Genomic DNA, 20,655 nt, shown 5'->3' on the forward strand with positions numbered 1-20,655 from the left:
GGGCAGTGTGAGGTGCCCCTGAAAATCAGCTCGCGTGCCACCTTCGGCACCCGTGCCGTAGGTTGCCTACCGCTGGCCTAGTAACTTGTATCTGTCTGAAGCATAGTTTATGTTTAACTAAAGCTTGTGTTCTAGAAAGGCATCAACTCTTGAGCTGAAGACCTCAAGAGGTGAAGAATCTACCATTTACCTTAGTAGCTTGAGGCAGTGATTAATCTCCCTCATTGTTAAAAATTTGTGCCTAATTTCTAATTTGAATTTGTCTGGCCTCAGCTTTCAGCCATTGATTCTTTTTATGCCTTTCTCTGCTAGATTAAAGAATCTTTTAATACGTGGTATTGTCTCCCCATGAAGGAACTTATACACTGTAATCAAATCACCTCTCAATCTTTTTGATAAATTAAATAGATTGAGCTCTTGAGGTTTCTCACTGTATAGCACTTTCTCTGGCTCCCAAATCATTTGTGTGGCTCTTTTCTGTAACCCCTCCAGTTTTTCAGCATCCTTTTAAAAACTGTGCTTGGTATTCCAGTATCAGTCTCACCAATGCTGTATAAAGAGGTAAAATCATCTCACTGCTTCCCTGATTGCACATCCAAGGATCACATTCGCCCTTTTTGCCTCAGTATTGCACTGAGAGCTTATGTTGAGTTGCTTTTTCACTATGAGCCCTACATCCTTTATAGTCTGTGCTTTCCAGAATACAGAATGAAACCTTCCTTTAGGATGGAAATCTGGTCTTGGAACAAATGAATAACAGAAGGCAAGAGGAAGCTAGATTAGCTAGAGGAGCCAATGTGGGAGCCAATCTGGATTCCCGAGCTGCCAAACTCCTTAAAAATAACATGCTAAGTCAATCACAGATCTCCATCGCTGCTTCTCTCCTCCATCCACACCCCCATGGCAGATTGTTACAGTATTGTTGCTTTGCTATTGAGTCCTGGCATTTAAGACACAGAGGAGAGTCTGGTTTGCCTTGGCTAGGATTGTGTGCATCTGATCCAGTCTGGTTGCTGTTGAATTCTCTCCATGTGCAGGACTAATTCATATGGACCCGTGGTATGTGTAGTCTGCAGTGAAAGTGGTATGAGGCTGACAACTTTAGCTGCTCATATAATGAAGAATCTCAAGAGGAGTTGTGCTTTATGTATAAATACTCTGTATGCATTCCCCCACTTCTCATCTCCATAGTCGTGTCTGTACATACAGCTCCCCACTGTGTTTTCTGCCAGCTCTGCAGTTCCTTCCAAGGCATTCAAAACCCTACCAATTGATTCCAGATGTTTTTCCCTTTCCCAGCATTCCCTTCTTTCCCCTCCCACTCCCCATCCATCTGGCAGCTGAGTCAGCACTGCTGCTCTGTCCTTGCTTTTCATTCTGAGGTGCTGGATTTGGGGAAAGGAGGTGCAGGCAAGGGGGCAGATTTTGCTAGCCACTGGGACAGGGAAGTCAGAGTGGATTTTGTTACGGAAGTGAAATTAGACGTTTGATGGGGCTCTGACATAGTCCTTAAGGTTTATGTCCATCCTTCTACCATCAAAATCACAATGTAGGCAGTTACTTTGCACAGTTCAGTACCAGCCTACTTTCCTCTTTCAGCTGGGGAGAAAAAGACAAGGAAGCCTGGCTTCTGGTTGCAAAGGGATCGCCACAATTTCTTTCCAGAGAAGCACTAGTTTGAGAGAGCTGCATGAGATTCCCACTGCAGGCAGACACATGCAATAGGCAAGGCTTTGAAAAATCCACTTGCCTACAAATGAGTAGAAATTTTTCTGAGTGAGGGGCATCAGCTTCTCTAGGATTTAAACTGTAAAAAACAAAAAACAAAAAAAAAAACACCTCTAGTTTTTACTGTGATGCCTTCCTAAATCTGCAGAGCTAGCTCCAGTGTCAGTTTTGGGAAATCTGGTTACTACTGCTGTGAAGTAGCTGGGATGGAGTGCCCCGTCACTGCTTGTAGGAATATGGTGCTCTGTGGAGGGTTGTCATCCTTCCTGCCCTTTGGAGTAGAGGCATCTGGAATGGATGGCACTGCTTAGAGCAGGAGACCCAGTTTGTGTGGATGGTGGCCCCTGCCAGCACTATCATGTCATTCCACCAAAGAGTTTTGCTTTCCCCACTCCATTCCCACATTCAGAAAACTTTGTTTTCTGGTGTGATATTGAGGAAACAGTGGATTGAGCGCCAGGAATTCAGTCTGAAAGCCACTGTTGGCATGCCCTGTAGCTGGCTCTCTAGTATTGGGCTCATGTATGGGAACCCCTTATCCTGAGTCTACTGCTCCCTTATGTTGGGTGATTTAGGTTCTGATCCAGAAGGGAAGCCTCCGTTTCCAACCATCCCAGCAGAGGACTCTGCTTCTGTTTGGAGACCCTTCTACCATTGCAGCAGAGGTCTCTGTGAGTCAACATAAAATTAATGGAGACCACTAACCAGCATTAATTTATTTCTGGGGTGAGCCAATGATGGTAGATTTTGTAGGTGAGGCAGTTGATGCAGAATTCAGCAGCAGTAGATCCAGAGTTTTGGAGTCTAGCAATAGAGGGTACCAATCCACTGGGAGATTGGGCAGAAGGTGATATGGCTCAGAACACAGGTGTATTTTCAGCAGGGCCGGCTCTGGCTCTTTTGCCACCCCAAGCAACAAAAACAAAACAAAACAAAAACCTGCGGGGTGGCCGGAGCAGCAAGGGAGTGGGGCAGGGAAAACAAACCTGCTGTCCGGTTGGAGCTGCGAGTGGGGGTGGAGAACAAACTTGCGGGGCAGCCGGAGCGGCGAAGGGGCGGAAAAAAACAACCTGCTGGAATGCCACCCCTTGGAATCTGCCGCCCCAAGCATGAGCTTGCTCGACTGGTGCCTGGAGCCGGCCCTGATTTTCAGCCTGGTAATTAGGCTTAGTTCTTGGCTAGTAAGTACTAAATATACATATCTATTTTTCAAATCTTAGCTATATCCACTAGGAAGTCTCTCCACAGGTACTGAGATCCTTTTGATTAAGTCGTTATCTATTTCAGCACAGAGAGCTTGAATTGTGCACAGGACTAGAGTGAAGGTTGACTAGCGTTGGGAGCAATGACGGTCAGGGTGCTTGAAAGTAAAGATCTCTCTCTCTTCCTTTCCCACAGCAGAGGGGTTTGGCTTCCTTCTATATGGTGTGTTTAAAAAGAAGTTGAGGGGGTAAATTTCATATCTCAAATTTCTTTTGCCTGTCTCCATTAGAATTTTTCAGACCTATGATTCTCACGGTGTTCTGAAAAACCAATGCTAGAACCAGTGGATTCTGTCGGCTAGACAAGGCTCAGATGAGTTCAATTCACCATTAGATGATAGTGATAAAAATGCTTGAATACATAGGAGACTTCTGTGAACTATAGCTTCCATGAGTGCTCTCATGAATGGAACTGGACCTGCTGTGAATTACAGGTCTGAAAAATTCAAGTGTAAACAAAGCTGCTGTGATGGGGAGAATAAGTGTCTGAGCCTTCAGACAAAAGAATCCATAATACCATGGTGGTAGTAATACCTACCTGTTGCACACTGCTTTACAAAGGAGATCAGTATATCCCCATTTTACATATGGGAAACTGAGGCACAGAGGTGAAGTGACTTGCCCAAGATTACCCAGCAGTTCAGTGGGAGAGCCAAGAATAGAACCCACATCTCCTGAGTACTAGTTCAGTGCTCTGTCCTGTGTCCTTTTATCCAATGCAGTTTAGTGCTCATGAAAGGTGCTAGTGCAGGGGTAGGCAACCTATGGCACGGGTGCCGAAGGCAGCACGTGAGCTGATTTTCAGTGGCACTCGCACTGCCCGGGCCCTGGCCACTGGTCCTGGGGGCTCTGCATTTGATTTAATTTTAAATGAAGCTTCTTAAACATTTTAAAAATCTTATTTACTTTACATACAACAATAGTTTAGTTATATATTACAGACTTATAGAAAGAGCACTTCTAAGAACATTAAAATGTGTTATTGGCATGCGAAACCTTAAATCAGAGTGAATAAATGACGACTCAGCACAGCACTTCTGAAAGGTTGCCGACCCCTGTGCTGAAGACCTCTGTTTATGGAACAGATATGATAGCAGTGCAAGCTTTCCATACCCTCCATCTAACTCTCGATGGTGTTCGGTCTCCAGGTTTTATTCAGTCCTTGCCGTGTGCTGGCAGTGTTAGCAAGGAAGCAGTTGTGGTTGCATTTTTGTGTTGTGAATACCAGCCATCTAAAAACAGAACTGAAAGTTAATTTTGGTAACACCTGTATACGTTGTCATTCCAACAGAGTTATTAAACGCTGATTTCAGGCCCATTGCATGACCCCATCCCTTTGCACTTACCCCACTGAATAGCTGTTGGATAGAAATAGATTTTGATCACTTCCATCAAGAACTATTTGGAAATAGACAAAAGGCTTTGTATGTCATCAGTCCCCTTAACCCATCCAGTTTCCCCAATATGGGGCTGTGGTATGTATGTCAAATTCCACTCTTCAGGGCAACTGGGATACAAGGCTGACTCCAGATGGGGCTGGAATTGTGCTCTCAGTATGTACATGTAAACGGTCAATACAATTCTTGACTTTGAATACTATATTAGTGAGATATTTGAAAGGCCTCTCTTTGGAGTTTCAAATGTTGGTAGGTGTTGGTGCTTGAATTACCTTTTTCCATCATGGCATCTGAAACCTACTCAGAAGAGACTTCTATTTCTCTGTGAAGTACTGAAGGCTGGAGTCTCCTGTCCAAAGCAGTTTCATCAGTTTGTCTTATGGGTTTCTTGAGAACAGTGGTAGAGCTACATAAGAACTTCCTTCCTACCTGTATATACAGAGACAAGTTCCGATTTCTGCTCACTGTCTCATTTCCCAGTTGGCCACCAAGCTGCTTTCTGGATCTGGGAGATCGACAGTGTTTGAGCAATACTGTGACACCTTGGATTTTGAGTGGTAGGGCTGCAGGCAGCCATGGGATTTTTTTGTTTGTTTGTTAGTTCCTGTCATTTCCCCAGAGAAGAGGAGAAGGAAACAGGACACAGTCCCCAGAAAGGAAAAGCGCCTGCTCCTGAGCTGATATGATGGATGTTTGAGAACTTATCCTGGGGAGAAGAGAGATACATAATTCAGGCTAGATCTCCTGCCCTGTTGTTTTATCAGATACCAGAGTCCTAAATATAAAAACACTGCTAAAGAAGGCATTCTTTCACAATTATCATGACAGTGTTCTTGTTCAGGTGCAAAATACTTCTGTCAGTGAGGATGATGGAAAAGTGAATTTTTGTTTTCCTTACCCATCCCAAAGAATTGCTCATCTGAGGCAAATAGGAGAGTAGAATATTGCAAGACTGAAATAATATGTGAGAACATGCAAGTGATTCTTTCTGCTTCTTTTCCTTGACATCTCTGTTCTTGTGAGCTTCCCTGAACCCTGAAGTCCAGGCAAAAATTCTAAGGCTTATGTTTCTATTATGATTGGGTTTGAATAGTACAGTATTTATAAGATGATACATTGCACTTGAAATGTGAATCCTTGTTTTACATATCTGGGCGTAGGAAGCAGTGGTAAGTCTTCTCTGTATACAGATTTGCATTAGATTAACTAAAGGTGTGTTTTTAAACAGATTTAGTTAAACGAGTGCAAGTTTGTGCATAGATGCTTTCTTTTTTTCATTTTAAGAGTGTCTTATTTTGGTTTAGCTTAATCCAATTTTAAAAATGAACTGGATGAACTAGCCTCAAACTGAAACAAGAATGTTTACACACAAATTGTACCCATTTAACTAAATTGGTTCAAAACCACACCTTTAGTTAAACTTGTGCAAGACTGTGTATAGACAAGGCCAGGGGGAGTCAATTATTTTTTGTCAAGGTCCAGATTTCTTGGTCAAGATATAGTCAAGGTCTGGACTCCAGAGAAACATTTTTCATACCACAAGTGCCCCTGTTCAATGAACACATACAATACTGTGCAATATACCCAGGGCCTATATTACTTATATTTTTACTGCATTAAATGAGAAAGAAAATCAAACCACTGTATAACCTAAAAGTAATCTCCAAGAAAGATGTAATTTACCAGAGACTTTGAGAAGTATTTAGCTAAAAAGTCAAACAGATTCAAATATTTGTGGTCAAAATCCATGTGCTTCATTTCATAGTGCCGTTTGATGTTCCCATTTTTAACAGCCACTGTCTCCGTACAAATTAAACACACTGGTTGTCCCTTTGGGTGTTGTGGCAAAATAAAACAATAAGCAACATTCCACTCTTCTTTAAATGAACGGTTTCAGTATCAATTTTTTTTTTTTTTTTTGGCTGACATTTTTAAACACAGTGCTGTTAAACAACAAAAACACTGGAGGTGGGACTGCCTTGGCTCACTGTTGCTCGTCCTGCAGTTCTTGGGGCTCTTCACCGCCCTGAAGCGCCGAGTTCTGGCACGATTCCAGGCAGGGCTGAAGGGTTGCAGGGAGGAAGAGAAGAAGAGAGAGAGGCACAGGAGCCCCTCTCCTTGTCCCAAGAGTAGAGGGAAGGGAAGAGCAGAGCTGCCCAAGCCACTGAACTCTGCCTTCTCTTCTTTAAAAACGGTGCCTGCTGAGGGGCAGGGGCAAAGAGCACCGCCTGCTTCCTCCATCAGCCCTGATTGGCAGCAGGGGAAAAAACAGTCAATCAGAAGAGGTGTTTCCAAGACAGGAAATATGCAGCTTCAGCAGCTTGAGGGGAATTGTGGACATTGTAATTGCAGGGTGTGTGCCCCAGGTGTACCATTTTAGATTTTGATTGGGGTGGTGGGTAGCATTCCAGGGGCTACTTAGCTGTCAGCCCCAGGCAGGCTCCCACTGTCATGGCTTAAATTCAGGTGCAGCAGGTTAGAGCTGGAGAAATGTTTGGGAACGCCCACTGGGTCTCCTGCTAGGCTGAAGCCCCAAGTCCCCACGTGCCTCAGACGGGGGTGAAGCCCCACATCCTTGCGTGCCTGGACTTGGGTCTTCAGCCCCACCAGGAATCCAAGGGTCAACCCTGCAGGAAGCACCTTGGGACTGAAACACCCTCCTGCAGGGGTGAAGCCTTCTAGTCTATTCTCCACGTGAAAGAAGTAAAGAACAAACAATTATAGCCTGGATCACACTAGCCTTTACAAACATGTTAATTACCTCAAGTTAACAGGCAAGCAGTTACCACAAGGTTTAGTGTAGACATTACAATTGAGAACAGTGCCTTAACTTTTTCTTGGTGGATGGTTTTTGGTTTTGTTTTGTTTTGTTTTGTTTTGCTTGGTTGGTTATTTTTAAGTGAGAGATATAAACCCTAGTACTTCAGGACCTAAGTCAACCAACCACAACCTGACAGGAGACGGAAACTTCCTCCAAGGGCAAGTTATTCACAGAATGTCTTGCACCTTCCTAAAGCATATGATGCCTGCTACTTTCACACAGGGTACTGGATTAGATGGACAGCTGATCTGATCCAGTATGACAATTTTTATGGATTCTCTAAACACACGAGTTGTACTGCTTTAATTATACTGAATATAATTAAAGTGGTACAATCTCCCTAGGGTAGTTGCAGTTTGATAGGTATAAATGTGCTTAGATCAGGATACCTTATTCCCGTACAGGAAGAGGAATGAACTGTACTGGTGTATGGCATTGTTATACCAGTATAACTGTATTCACTCTATGGGTTTTACTGGTATAACTATTAAAAAAAAAAAATTCACACAATTGACCAAAATGGTTGTACCAGTTTAAAAAGTGTGTAGACCAGGCCCATGTTTTTCTAGTAGCTGTTCTCCACCTCAGTGTCACGATCTTGGATCACCACCTACTGACTGCCAAAGAAATTTACCTAATTAACATTGCAATGAAGAGTAAAGTAGTAAATATTCAGAGTCATGTCCACAGCTTTACACCTTTATAAGCTATTACATTTCTATGTAGGCTGATCTATATGCAGTTTTTGCACTGATTTAACTAAATTTCCTGATGTGAGCTGTACCATCTCACACTGGTATAAGTGTCCACGCAAGGGGTTGGATCAATTAAACTAGATCAAATTTTTAAACAATTTTAGATAAATTGGTCAAGTGCGTGTACAAGATCTAAGTTGGGAGGAGGTCTCTGTCTTTAGCGTTCTACTTGGCCTCAGCAAAGCCAGGCACTACTCTGGATCACACCTTACAAGCCAAGGGGACTGAGTGGAAGCTGCAAATGGAGTCCATCCATCTAGTTACATTATTCCCATATCCCTTTTGTTCTCTGACTACTGTTTCAGTTACGTTTCTGAACAGAGCCTTAACTTTCTTATGAGCAATGGGAGGTGTTCCTTGTATCTTTATGGGAATAGGGTCTGACAAGTGGACCTGTGCCAATGAATCAGATGCAGTAATCTATTCATCTCCTTTGATAGGGGAGTCGGTTTGAGTCCTTACCTGGTTGTGGATGAATTAGTGGGACAGAGCAGAATTTTTTCTTGTTCTGAACTGCAGGTTAAAAAGTACCTTACGCTGTGTTTAAAGAAAACGGTGTGTATACATTTAGTTACCGTTTGCCAAGTTACCACTGCACTTGGAGGGCTTGTTGCTATTCTTGAATAAGCCTTCCCTGTTCAGCTAGTCTGGGATGGCTGCTATTGTTGTCTGCAGAAGAGAGTTTGAAACGCTCTGTTGCCGACAAGACTCTCAAGACAGTTTGGAGAGAGGATGGGTTTCAGTCCATCCATCCAAACCTCTCCTCCTGCTTGTGATTGTCAGAACTCTTGCATTTCTTCGTGTGGTTCATACCTGGGAAGTGGGAGAATCAGTTTGCTTAAATGCTGCTGTTAAAATTGTTTTTACATTTTAGGAGGGAGGGCAAGGAGCCCAATCCTGTCAATTTGTATATTTGAATGATAATTTCAGGTCTTGGTGGTGTTTCATGTACTATATGCAGTACTTCGAAGATGTAAAGTGTTCTGTACATGCTAAAAATTAGTAGTAGTAAAATAATGTAACAAGTATTAAGAGGTGAAACTCACTGAACATCTAGATGATAACAGGACAATAATGACACTTACAGATAGTGTAATAGGAGGTATTACGAGCACTGGTGAGGACAGAGAAATAATACAAAAGGATCCAAGAAGATTAGAAATATGGGCAGAGAATAATGAGATTAGGCAGGAAATGTGCAAGTGAATACATCCGGAGAAAAATAGTCTGAAATACAAATATTCAGTGGGAGGGAGAAACCTGGATAAGAATATTGGTGAAAGATAGTAGGAAACATCAAATTAAAAATGACTTGGTAACTATGTGGCAGCAAAACAAGCCTGTGTGGTTTTGAACTGCATTACTTAGACATAAAGTCACAAAACAGGGTGGTGATAGTCCTCTCTAAATGGCTCTGGAACAACTTCATCTGGTTTACTGTATTCAGCACCAGAAATTGATTGAAAAATTTGGGAAGTTCAGAGAGGAGCAGTAAAAATGATCATAGTTGTATTTATGAGTCAAGATTAAGAGCTAAATATATATGTGTTGTCTAAGCATCCACTAAGAGACATAGTCTTTTCACCCTTAAAATGTTTTTAAGTGACTAAAAGTGAGAGCATTGTCATTTAGGATGGTACAAGTGGATATAAGATAGGAGGAAAGGAATAAAATGAAATTAAGAGGGAAACTTCTGAAAATTAGATGTTAGGTTTATGGGATAGTCTTTTTGGGTCATTTAAAACAAGATTAAATAAAACAATAGAATATGTCCTGCAGGGAACAATCCTGCATTATCAAGAGGATAGACTCTGTGACCTAATAGGTCTTGTTCATAGAATCCTAGAAATATGGAGCTGGAAGGGACCTCGAGAAGTCAAGTCTGGCCCTCTGCACAGTGGCAGGACCAAGTTAACCTAGACCATCCCTAACGGATGTTTGTCCAACTTGTTTTTAAAAGCCTTCTAATTTGTATTCTGTTCTCAGTGTTAGAGGTACTGTCAACTTGAAAGCTAGTCAGTTAAAAATAAATAAGTTAGTTGTTTTAGATACTGCATCTTCCCCAGAGTCCTCCTGCCAATTTCTGTAGTTTTACAATCACAGTTTCCTATTTTGTTCCTATTTTAAAAATGGAAAAACCTACACAGTCATGGGGAACCGACTTATATTGAAACTAACTATAGACAAAGAGCTGTCAAACAGACAACAAAGATAAACTGACAAAATATTAAAATTATTGTTCTTTAAACTTTCAGTTATAATAATCAGAGATGTTATCTCTCACAATGATAGGTTTAATAAGTTCTAGACAGAAGCATAATTAAGTCGATGGTGTTTCTTTAAAATCTTCATTTAAAATAAAGTTTTCAGGCCTGTCTTCATTTAAAAAATAAACTTGTTTATTGTATTAGTTTAGATCTCTTAAAGGTTCAAAGACAGGGAACTTGTCAGGGTAAGGGAAGCAATTGGGTAGAAATTAAAGCATGGTAGGGCTACCACTTTTCTGGGTTTTTGGGGGAAACCGTGCGTTGCACAGATGATGCATTGAGTGAATATACACTTGAAAAAATTGTAGCTATATTCCCATAGCTGCCAGCAGTGGTGCAGCCATTTTCATGACGTGGTAAAAACATCTGAGCTGTGTCTATGAATTTAACAGTGGTGTGGTGCGGCTGCACTGCTGATGACAGTTGCTGAACCATGCCCACTAATTTTTCTTTCTTTGATAAGGTTTCTGAGTTCTGTTTCTGCAAGCTGCAGTACTTATATGCAGCTTTGTGTAGGGACTGGACTTCAGTAAGTGAAACTGGCTGTGTGGTTAGGGTCCATGGCTGCAGCTCTGCACTGCTAAATGGTGTTGAATGCCCTTCCCTCCTCTTCTTCCCAGCTACAGGTGTGCATGATCATGTGGCCTACAGGGGACATAGGCCAGATATATTAGTGTCAGAACAAATTTGGGATTCAGCCAATGTTTGAATGACCTGTGTTGGCTGGAGGTGCATCGAATTTATCATTGTTTCATTCGCCCTGAAATGGGAGCTGCAGGCACTTTGATAAATGGATTAAAAGATTTGTCCAGTTTCAGTGGAGCTCCCTTCAGTGTCCCTGTATTCTCTGCTGAAAGGCTACTATGTAATTTCCTGCAGCAATTACCCCTTGGTGAATCCCTTCCCAACAGAGATCCCTTTGCCTCATCTAATGACAGGACTGTTTTCCCTTTTGTCCATTGATTTAAGCACACCAATATTACAATAGGCTCTACTACCTCAGGGTGTTATGGGAGGAGGACCCATGTCTGGAATAGCAGGTGGAATTTAAAATCGGGATTACAGTACCTTGACAGTGGTGAGCAACCTCCTAGCCTAAGATTATTCCTTGGATTTCTCTGGTGGGGTGATGGGTGCAATAGAAACAGAGCAATAGTACAGTCTTCTGAGGTCAGAGAGGCTGGAATGTCATGGACTGTTCTTCCTTTACACCAGGTGACTGAATTCTTCCAGCCATGCCTCTCTCCCTTCCCTGAGGGCATGTAGATGAGCCCTGGCAGAGTGGCTACAATGATAATTTTTGAAGTGCTAGGGCCCTCTGGAGGCATGGTAGTGTGGGATTTTTACCCTCTTCCGGATACCTTTTGTCTGGTGGAGTATCTGTTTAATAGACAACCAGTTGGCATCAAATGGTGCCAAAAGCCGCTAAAAAGCCCATTGTCCTAGCACAGAAATCTCTGTGGGATGCCCTGAGCTGAGGGAGGAGTATAATTAACGCCTTGTTTGAAGGTAGCGATACTAATGATTGGGAGAGAGCGAGTGCTGCAAGCCTGTATTCTCAGTTCCCCGTGGCTCCTGTCTGTCTTCTGAGGAGTAGACAAGAAACATGAATTCCAGTAATTGGATATCTGGGTAATCTGTTTTGCACAGATCTGTCCTGGAATACAGATCTCTGCTTTCTCTTTTGCTAGAGTATAGTAGCAAGAAATACTGCCCTAAGCAGAGGTACTTGGGGGCAGTGCCATGAGGATGTAGTTTATCATAAGAAATATTTTAACAGGGGACTGGGAGAAGTGGGATGTGCCAGCCAAGCACACTGACATTTTATAGGGGTGTTAGGACCAATGTCACCCACACTGGAATGCTGGGAGCACTCAGGAAAAGTCAGAAAGAGAATTCTATTCTATAATTTGGGCCTGAGGAGGAGATGCAGACCAGTCAGGCCCCGAAGGTACACCTTACATGACTTAGTTAGGACATCCTGTGATATTTCAAGGGTGTATAGGTCCTGAACCTCAAATATGGCCCCTTCATTCTACCTAGTATCCACAAAGCTGCCAAAGCAAACTTAAAAAATGAGAATCTGTGCGCTCAGGGGAGGAGTGTTCCTTTCTGTATAAAATACAATAGAGGACTTGTTTTGGTGGTAGTGTAGTGACAGTGAATGGGATACTGAGATGGGCTGGACGGGACACCTGTTTACTCTTCTTAAACTGGATTGCTGTTCCATCATTTGTAGCATATTAAATCCATTTTCTCCTTTCCCCTTCTGCAGGGTAGCCAGGAGCCAACAGCCACTCCTGATGCAATGGTCCAGCCATTCACCACAATCCCGTTCCCACCACCCCCACAGAATGGGATCCCCACAGAGTATGGAGTGCCACACACTCAGGACTATGCAGGCCAGACCAGCGAGCACAATCTGACACTCTACGGAAGTACGCAGGCGCATGGAGAGCAGAGCACGAATACGCCCAGCACGCAGAATGGATCTCTTACGGTATGCACGGCTAGTTGCAGAGTGGGAAAACCAATACAGTGCCATACATACAGTGCTTTTCCTGAAACTGTTTTAGGTTAGATTACCTGATAGTGCAATTCCTTCCCTAATGTCTCATAAGCGCGTAGGTAGCGTTGCTCTTGTATCAGAGGTGGGCCGCCTGTACCCCAAAAGTGAGAGAATTATGAAAGCCCAGTGACTTTCACATCCCAGTGCAATGCTCCTACCTTCCCCCTCAGATATACTCTCTTGATAAATTTGTGTTTGTGAAGAGAGAAATATACCCTCTCACAACAAGGAGTAGCAATAGTTTGTGGTGGCTTTCTTAAACGTTGTGACTGAAGTGTAGCCTAGAACAGCCATTTAGGGATGTCCAGCCTTTACAAAGGCATTAACTACTTTGAGTTAATTGGCAATCAAATAATAATAATAAAAAAAAAAGAGTGAAAACAAACCCTAAAAGGCTGAAATTATAGATAGGATTAGAATTAGTAGATACAGATGAATTATCCCAGTTGGAAGAGGTGGTAGAGTGGGGAGACATTTTGGCTTTTTGAAGATGGCCATGTGCATGGAGGGTGCAGGGCGGCAGACCTAGGCAGACCTTGGCTACTATGCAGCCACTTAGTAAACAAAGACTTTCACCTTCTTCCTTGTTCATTTTCATCTTCCCATAGCCTGGAACTGGACACCATGCTGGCAGATTATCCCAGGGAAAGCTTTATCCACCCCTTAAGCCACTTGTTAAGATTTAAATTCCTAATAAAGAGCCTAATGGTGAGAACCTTCAGTGCAAAGGAATGGATTTAATCTGCTAATGCTTTCAATTTTCCTTGTAGTTAGGTGCTTGGCTGCTAGAGATTATTTTTTTTCCCTATAAGTACGGAGTGAATTTAATGCCAGTGATTGGAAGGACTGATATAGTGCCAGCTCAAGTGTGTATGGATGCACAGCATTTAGCACTTTTCTCTCTATGATGGGCCATGGCTGCACTGTTGACAGCACTGGTCTTGACCTTGAGAGATGCTTCGAGCTATGGTGTTCATGGATTGTCTCTCACAACTGTACAGAAGGAAAGGGTATAAGCTCAGTAAAGTACGTTGACCATGCTTTCAATTCACTTCAAACACCTTGTTAAGCCACAGCGCAATGCAGTCCTAGCCAATGACAGATCATGACTGGAAATGGAACTGAAGGCTGATGCAAGGCAAGTGCAGAGCCGTATAAGTAACCTTTATGACACTGAGCTGTCCCATGTCCCACCCACCCAGTGAACACAACACAGGAACTGGAATTTTAGTTTCCTGCCTGGCAATGCAAAACAATACTAAGCGCTGCCAGCTCAAGATGGAGTTGTACGTTGGGAATGCAACCTAGATCTCCTGCATGGCAGTGCAGAGTGCTTCCTGGCTTGTTTGCTTTTTCCATGCGTTTATGTTGTTCCTATCTTTGTCCAGACATTAAGAATGTTTTTTTAAATGGAAATGAATAATGTGAGCCTTGACCCTGGACACAAGCTGCTGCCAACCCTCCTATTCCTCTTCCATATTAGGAACCATCTCCACTGCATTGCGGAGAAGAGCTCTGTGTTTCATCGACTAATACAAGCTCCAGAGAGCCAAAAGAACGAGAATAGGAGTCTGCATATGTGCTCTGGCAGGGTGAGGCAGTGGTACTTAGTAGTCTATGAGGAGAGAATAGAAGCTCGTGTGGGAGGGAGTGTGTTGTTGGGTGCCTGCCATGAGAGGGAGAATTGTTGTCAGGAGTCTGTGGAGGGAGTGTAACTGGGAGAGGTTAAATGATAGGTTGGCTAGCATGTAACTTTTGTACCAACTACTGGGAACAGTAGGCATGTCTGCCCTAACCATTTAACATAGTTAAAGGTGCGCAAGTGAACACTGCAAAGTAGAGTGCACAGAACTGGAGCTGGCCAGGAAGGGATAAAGGTAAACACCTTCAAGAAAACACATGAACACATTAGTGGTGGCAGTTTTTTTAACCTGAAAGGATTCCAGTTGGTGTTAAGCCACTGTGTGTTTTTCATGGAAATCCAGCGGGTGTGGACAAAGTTGTTGAGGGCTTTCCCAGCCTATGTCTTACATACTTTGGGCCTTGAATCTTTCTGCACTTATCCCTTTCTATTCCTCTGGTGGAATCTTAGTGTATGAAGCTCTTTTGATTCTGTGGAATATAGGCCTTGGGGTGTATTTGCTTTTAGCTTTATTCTTTGCTCAACACACTGAGGAGTCATGTGGGAACGGAGCGAAGCTCACAGTATTGTGTTGGAAGTAGGAGGCTTAGTTACTCAGGCCAAAGGTGGGTGTTAGAATTCAACACACCAGGTAGATTAGACTACCTTTCCGAACACACTCATAACTCACAGACATTGTCCATCACGTATGCCAGTTATTATGCACATACTTGTGTGTGTTTGTTGCATGTGTGCACTCATCTGTCACACATAGGTTCTCCCTCTTTCTCATCCTGTCTTTTGGCCTAGGCGACTGTATTAACCGAATACTATATAAAGTTGTCTTAGGGCCTCTAATGCGCTTCTCTTGCTACAGCAGTCAACAAGAGCAGCTGCCTTCACATGTGTGCAAGTGAGATCCCAGACCCAACAGACCCGCAGATTCCCCTGGAGTCCTGCGGGCATTTCAGGAATTCCTTTAACCAGAGAAAAGAGACCTTTCCCTGCTTTTAAGATCAGAGTTTGTGCTGATGTCCATTTGGTGCAGTACTCAGTTAGCAAAAAGGGGATGGGAGGAAAAGCTTAGAATTCCTGCTTTTCAGCCTGGCAGATGCTGGGGTCATTGCAGAAATGTTAAACTGAGAAGACAGGGTGTCATTTTTTAATTTATTTTGGGTGGTTTACATCTGACATCATAAGCCTGTGCGACAGTGTAATGAGTTCATCCAGTTTCTTCTCTTATGAGCTAGTCAGGATCTGACACACAAGCCAGACAGGCTGATGTGAGGAGACTGACAGTGGCAAAGTGAGTTAATTAACACAGTCTGGAGGCCTGAGTTCAAATGTCAGCTCTGGTTGCAAATGAAATAAACTGAGTCAAGGTCCACTCCATACTGGCCATTTCTCTACATCAGGGATAATCAGTTATTTTTTGTCAAGGTCCAAATTTCTTGGTCAGGGTATAGTCAAGGTCCAGACTCCAGGCGGGGGTGGGGGAAGGAGTAAATAAAAATACTTTGGGTCCTTTTAAAAGCATCTGGCAGTTCGGGTTTGGCCTGCGGTCCCCCTACTGATTACACCTGCTCTACATTGTAAAACCAGTGGACTTTCTAACGTGATTGTTTTGTCAGCCAAGGAGAAACCTGGGACTGGAATAATGTTTATGCTATAAGTCAGGATTGAGAAGCATAGAAATGGAACTGTGAATGTAGGAACTTGCACATTAATTGCTCATATTATACTTGAGTTTAATTTGTGGCATTGGCCCCTCACTTATTGAGGATCAGACCTCATGTGCTGGGCTGTGTTTCCTGCCTGGTACATGGGGTTATGAGTCTATTTCCAAAGCATCTGGCCTTTCTTCCCACACTGTGCCCAAAGCACAGTTGAGAGAGCTGGGTCAAAAATTGACAGGGACATCGGTTCAAACTTGGCTTAACAAAACAACCTGCAGTGAAAGAGTCTGTTTCCCTGACTGATACCTTGCATCTCAGTTTGTCAGTGCTATGACTCTTGAGTTTTTATCAGATTACAGAGGTAGACATAAAACAGCCTGAGGACTGTCACTCTGAGACAGTCGAAGGTGGAAAGACTTATTTAGAGGAATGATTGACCATCTAGTGAACTAAAATTGCTTTCCTGAGAGTAGAAAACAAGAAGATTTCCCTATAAGGTGAATAAAACTGCTGAAAGAAGCCAGCTGAATAGTGGGAAGAAGGTGTGTGTGTGTGTGTGTGTGTGTGTGTGTATCTAGAAGTATAGCTGTACAGACATAGACATATGTAAATTACTTTATATGAAAGTTCCTGTTGCAGCCTCATAAATGGCAGGTGTTGAGAGCTTGCCTTTCGCATTATGTCATGAACCGATACAATACAAAATCTAATTGCAGAGAGCAGTGTCTGAAATAAATCTCTGACGTAAACACATTTAGTAAATGCAGCACATCCTCCAAAGGAATACAGATGTGCTTTTTTTTTTTTATTAGAGAATGAAGAATCACATTCACAATGGGATCCATGTACCTTAGTCCAGTGGTCCTCAACCTTTTTGTGGCCAGTAGCACATTCATGTTTTCAGAAGATTGTGGCGGGCGCCAACAATTTTTCAAGGCTTATTTTGTATTTGTACATTAAATAATACAAAAAAAATCACATTTACTATTACATAAGATATGAATCCATACGATAAAAAGAGTAATTTTACATGTAAAAGGTATTAATTAAATTATTAGGCAATTTCTTTCACCTTACTATGTGAATTTGCTCTTCTTAATTTTTCTTACAGGTAAATAAAATTTTTTTTTCCAAATTAAAGATCATAAACAGTTTTCATCTTATTTATTTTAAAAAAGTAAAACATTGTTGAACTGCTGGTCCAAATATATTATTCTTACTTTAACATAGAATGAAGCCTGCAGCCCTGGAGTTCTCTGTCCCCAGCAGGTAACTACAGCAATTGTGTACTTAGGAAATTTAATATTAAGAAAGTATGTAATGTTTACTTTTAGCTGTCTCTTAATGCAGTTTAACAGGCGAAGGAGGAGCTATCACTGTGTGACTGACCAGCTCTCTGTGGACCACTCCATGGTCCACAGTTTGGAAACCACTGTCTTGGGGTAACTAAATATGAAATTTGGAACTTGAGAGCATGGTCTGACCATGAAGCAGATTAGTTCCGTTTTCCACACTTACAAACCACTGTTTAATGTCTAAGCAGGGCAGCTGTTCACCACCACCTTCTCTGGCTTGTGTGCCAATTTTAAAAATGAAATTTAGTGCTGTTGAAAGTGCCGATTGGTACTGGAAGTCCTCTCTCTTCAGAACAGATACAGCATGAGCAATGACAATTCAAGTTCCCACACCACTGCCCATGACAGAGTACTTCAACCTTAACTTGGAGGAACAATCTGTAGGAGTGAGGGGGATTCAGTGTCCATGACCCTTTAAGTCCTTAACCTGCACCTCTATTTAAACTGCTTCCTAAGGTGTCTGTTATGATGGTAGCTTTTGTGATGTGAACATTTACCTACTGGAAACTGGACTTAGACCCCTCCATTCCCCCCCCCCCCAAACCCAAACAACTGAACAAGCAACCTTCCATTTCTATAGGCACATAGCCATCCAGTAGTAGTGAATCTCAGTCACTGCCTTCAGTCATTCTATCAGCTCGGGTGCTAACCAGTTTCCTGATCTGGGGTCCAACTATAACTAGTAGACTCAAAAAATGCTGTAGCTCAACCCCAAAGCTCATAAGCCAATCTAGTTCCCCTCTGAATACAGGCATGAATAGTTTACATTTTTCTGCTCATTTTGTAAATAAGCTGTACCCACAGTCTACCCTTGTTCTTGGGCTACACAAGATTCTGGATCTATTATTTCCAAACATTTTAATTTTCCATAACTTGCATCTGAAAAAGCAAGTGAGGGAGAGAAACAAACTGTACTTTGTATTTATAGTCTCTGTGCTGGCTGATCTCTTTGCTGTTGTCAGTCTCCCTTTGTCTATTCACCCTATATCCGCTCACCCAGGCAGATAAATATTCACTGTTGGCTCAAGCAGTATAGATCCCCTGCTTCTCTGAAATCTTAACTGAGACCCTAACTTGGGCATGCAGTCTGTGGAACTGGCTGCTTCAGAACAGTTAGGGGCCATAAGCATAGTGCCAGGTAACATTACCATCAATGTATGTAGTGTTGTACCACCTGTGGTGGTCCCAGAATATTAGAGAGACAAGATGAGTGAGAGAATATTTTTTTATTGGACCAACTTTTGTTGGTGAGAGAGACCAGCTTTCAAGTTTACACAAAGCTCAGACCTGAAGAAGCATCAAAAAAGGGTCACCACCTTCTCTCTCTAATTACCATCAATGTAAATTACACAGACTAATGTGAGAGTGCAGGATGGGACTAAAAACATTTTAAAATCCAGAATCTCTACCACAGCAAAGTCTCCTTGTTATTGCCTCCTTGCTGGCAGTTGAGATTTAAGGAACAGGAAGAGATTCTGCACCCCACTGTGCTGAACTGACTACAGGTTGTAGCAGGTATCTCGGACTTGCGGAGGGAGAAGTCCAGTTCCCCACTGTCAGATGTTGCTATCAGGTCAGAATGAAGTAACTGAGAGTTAGTGTGAGGAGGAGAGATTTGGTTTGTGAAGTGTGTAGTTGTTGTTATGCGACTCAGGGCAACTTTCTGCCACCAGTCTCCATAAAATGCTGCCTCTAAACAAGCTCCAGTCTTTTCCCTTTCATCTCCTGATGAATTAAGGCAAGGAATGACCAAAAACAAGACCTTAGGAAGCCATTTCTTCTGTTTGTATTTGCAGCTGAATATATGGCAATACACAAACGTATCAAGCCAATCTCATGCTGGCTGAAAAATTGAACCTCGCTTTAGAGTCACAGACATTAGAAATGGGAAAGAACCATTAGACTGCTGAACCCATCCCCTTGCAAGTGCAGTTTAAAGCTTTCAGAGAGGGAACATATCTGACATTAGCAGGAAACTGTTGAATTCATGTAGAAGAATGTACCCTTCCGCATTGGTTTTACCTGGCTCTGAGCTTGGGAGTCTTATCGTAGTCAAGGGGAGGTTTGACAGAAAGGCTCTTGTCTTGCCTGTTCGAAGCCTTATCTCATTGCACAAAGCTAGCATGCTGTAAAATATTGTCTCTTGTATGGCAGCAGCATGCTGCCATTTGCAGGCACAGCTGTCAGGGATTTTTGAACAGGCCGCTGTGTGACATAGTACAGGCTTGGTAAGACACAAGTTCCTGCCTCTAGCAGTGTTTACATTCTCCTTGGTCCACTAGTTCACAGCCTCCTGGTTTCCATGCCTATTGAAGCAACAGACCTATTCCTTGGCAGATCACATCAGAAACTGTTCAGAGTCCTTAAACTTGTGCTGACATACCTCACTTCAGAGTCTACACTTGTCGTGCTTGGGAGAGATGGACAGAGGGTGCATACCTATCTGGTGGGGTATGTGTCTACTCGCAACTTTTACCATCTGTTGCAGGAAGCCCAGAGCTTGGAAATTTGCATTAGTGGGACTCCAGAGTATGCAAAAAAACCTGACTGAAGAGAGATTCCCTTCAAAACTCAGTAGCACTGGGAAAGTTAATGATTTCTGGGGGTTGTTTTGGAACACTAATTTCTAGACACTGTTTGCACTGGTGATGGATGAGCCGCCATGTGTTCTGTCCTTTTCCTTGGACAGATTTGTCCCCAGGAGCAGAGGATTCTGATGGAGTCATAAAAATAAAACTGCCAAATAGCATGGTGTGATTTAATCACAAGCTGACTGCATTGATTCTTTCCCTCGGATGCACCACGCATGTGTTTGGAGATGCATTTTGTCACAGGGTGAGGGAAGGGGAAAGCATCTGGAAGTGGTATATTAGATATGGTATCTGTCAGGATGTTGTCTGTGTCTGATATTTGGGGGTGGGTAAACCGTGGCTGATTGTAAATGGTGTACTCTGTCCAGTGTGTGGTGGGCTCATATCGCTCTGCTGTCCCCTTCCAGGGCTGGCGCTTCCATTTAGGCAGCCTAGGCAATCGCCTAGGGCGCCAGGATTATTGGTGGGCGGCATTTTGCCGGAGGGGACTGCAGGCGGCTCCGGTGGAGCTGCAGCAGTCGTGCCTGCGGAGGGTCCGCTGGTCCGCAGCTCCGGTGGAGCTGCTGCAGTCATGCCTGCAGACGGTTGGCTGCTCGCACGGCTCTGGTGGACT

At 43.0% G+C, this 20,655-nt stretch overlaps 1 protein-coding gene across 16 annotated transcripts in view; it reads left to right on the forward strand.

Moving 5' to 3' along the window:
- Nucleotides 1-20,655, forward strand: part of RBFOX2 (RNA binding fox-1 homolog 2) — a 287,040-nt gene that overhangs the window by 200,588 nt on the left and 65,797 nt on the right. For 15 of the 16 annotated variants that reach the window (XM_075068567.1, XM_075068545.1, XM_075068573.1 and 12 more), the window contains one exon: nucleotides 12,506-12,730. The exons of the other annotated variant lie outside the window; for it this stretch is intronic. In XM_075068567.1, the coding sequence (XP_074924668.1) occupies nucleotides 12,506-12,730 (225 nt within the window). The remainder of the gene's footprint in view (nucleotides 1-12,505; nucleotides 12,731-20,655) is intronic. 16 annotated transcript variants of the gene reach the window in all.

This window comes from Chelonoidis abingdonii, chromosome 1, assembly GCF_003597395.2.
Source record: "Chelonoidis abingdonii isolate Lonesome George chromosome 1, CheloAbing_2.0, whole genome shotgun sequence".
NCBI lineage: Eukaryota > Metazoa > Chordata > Testudines > Testudinidae > Chelonoidis > Chelonoidis abingdonii.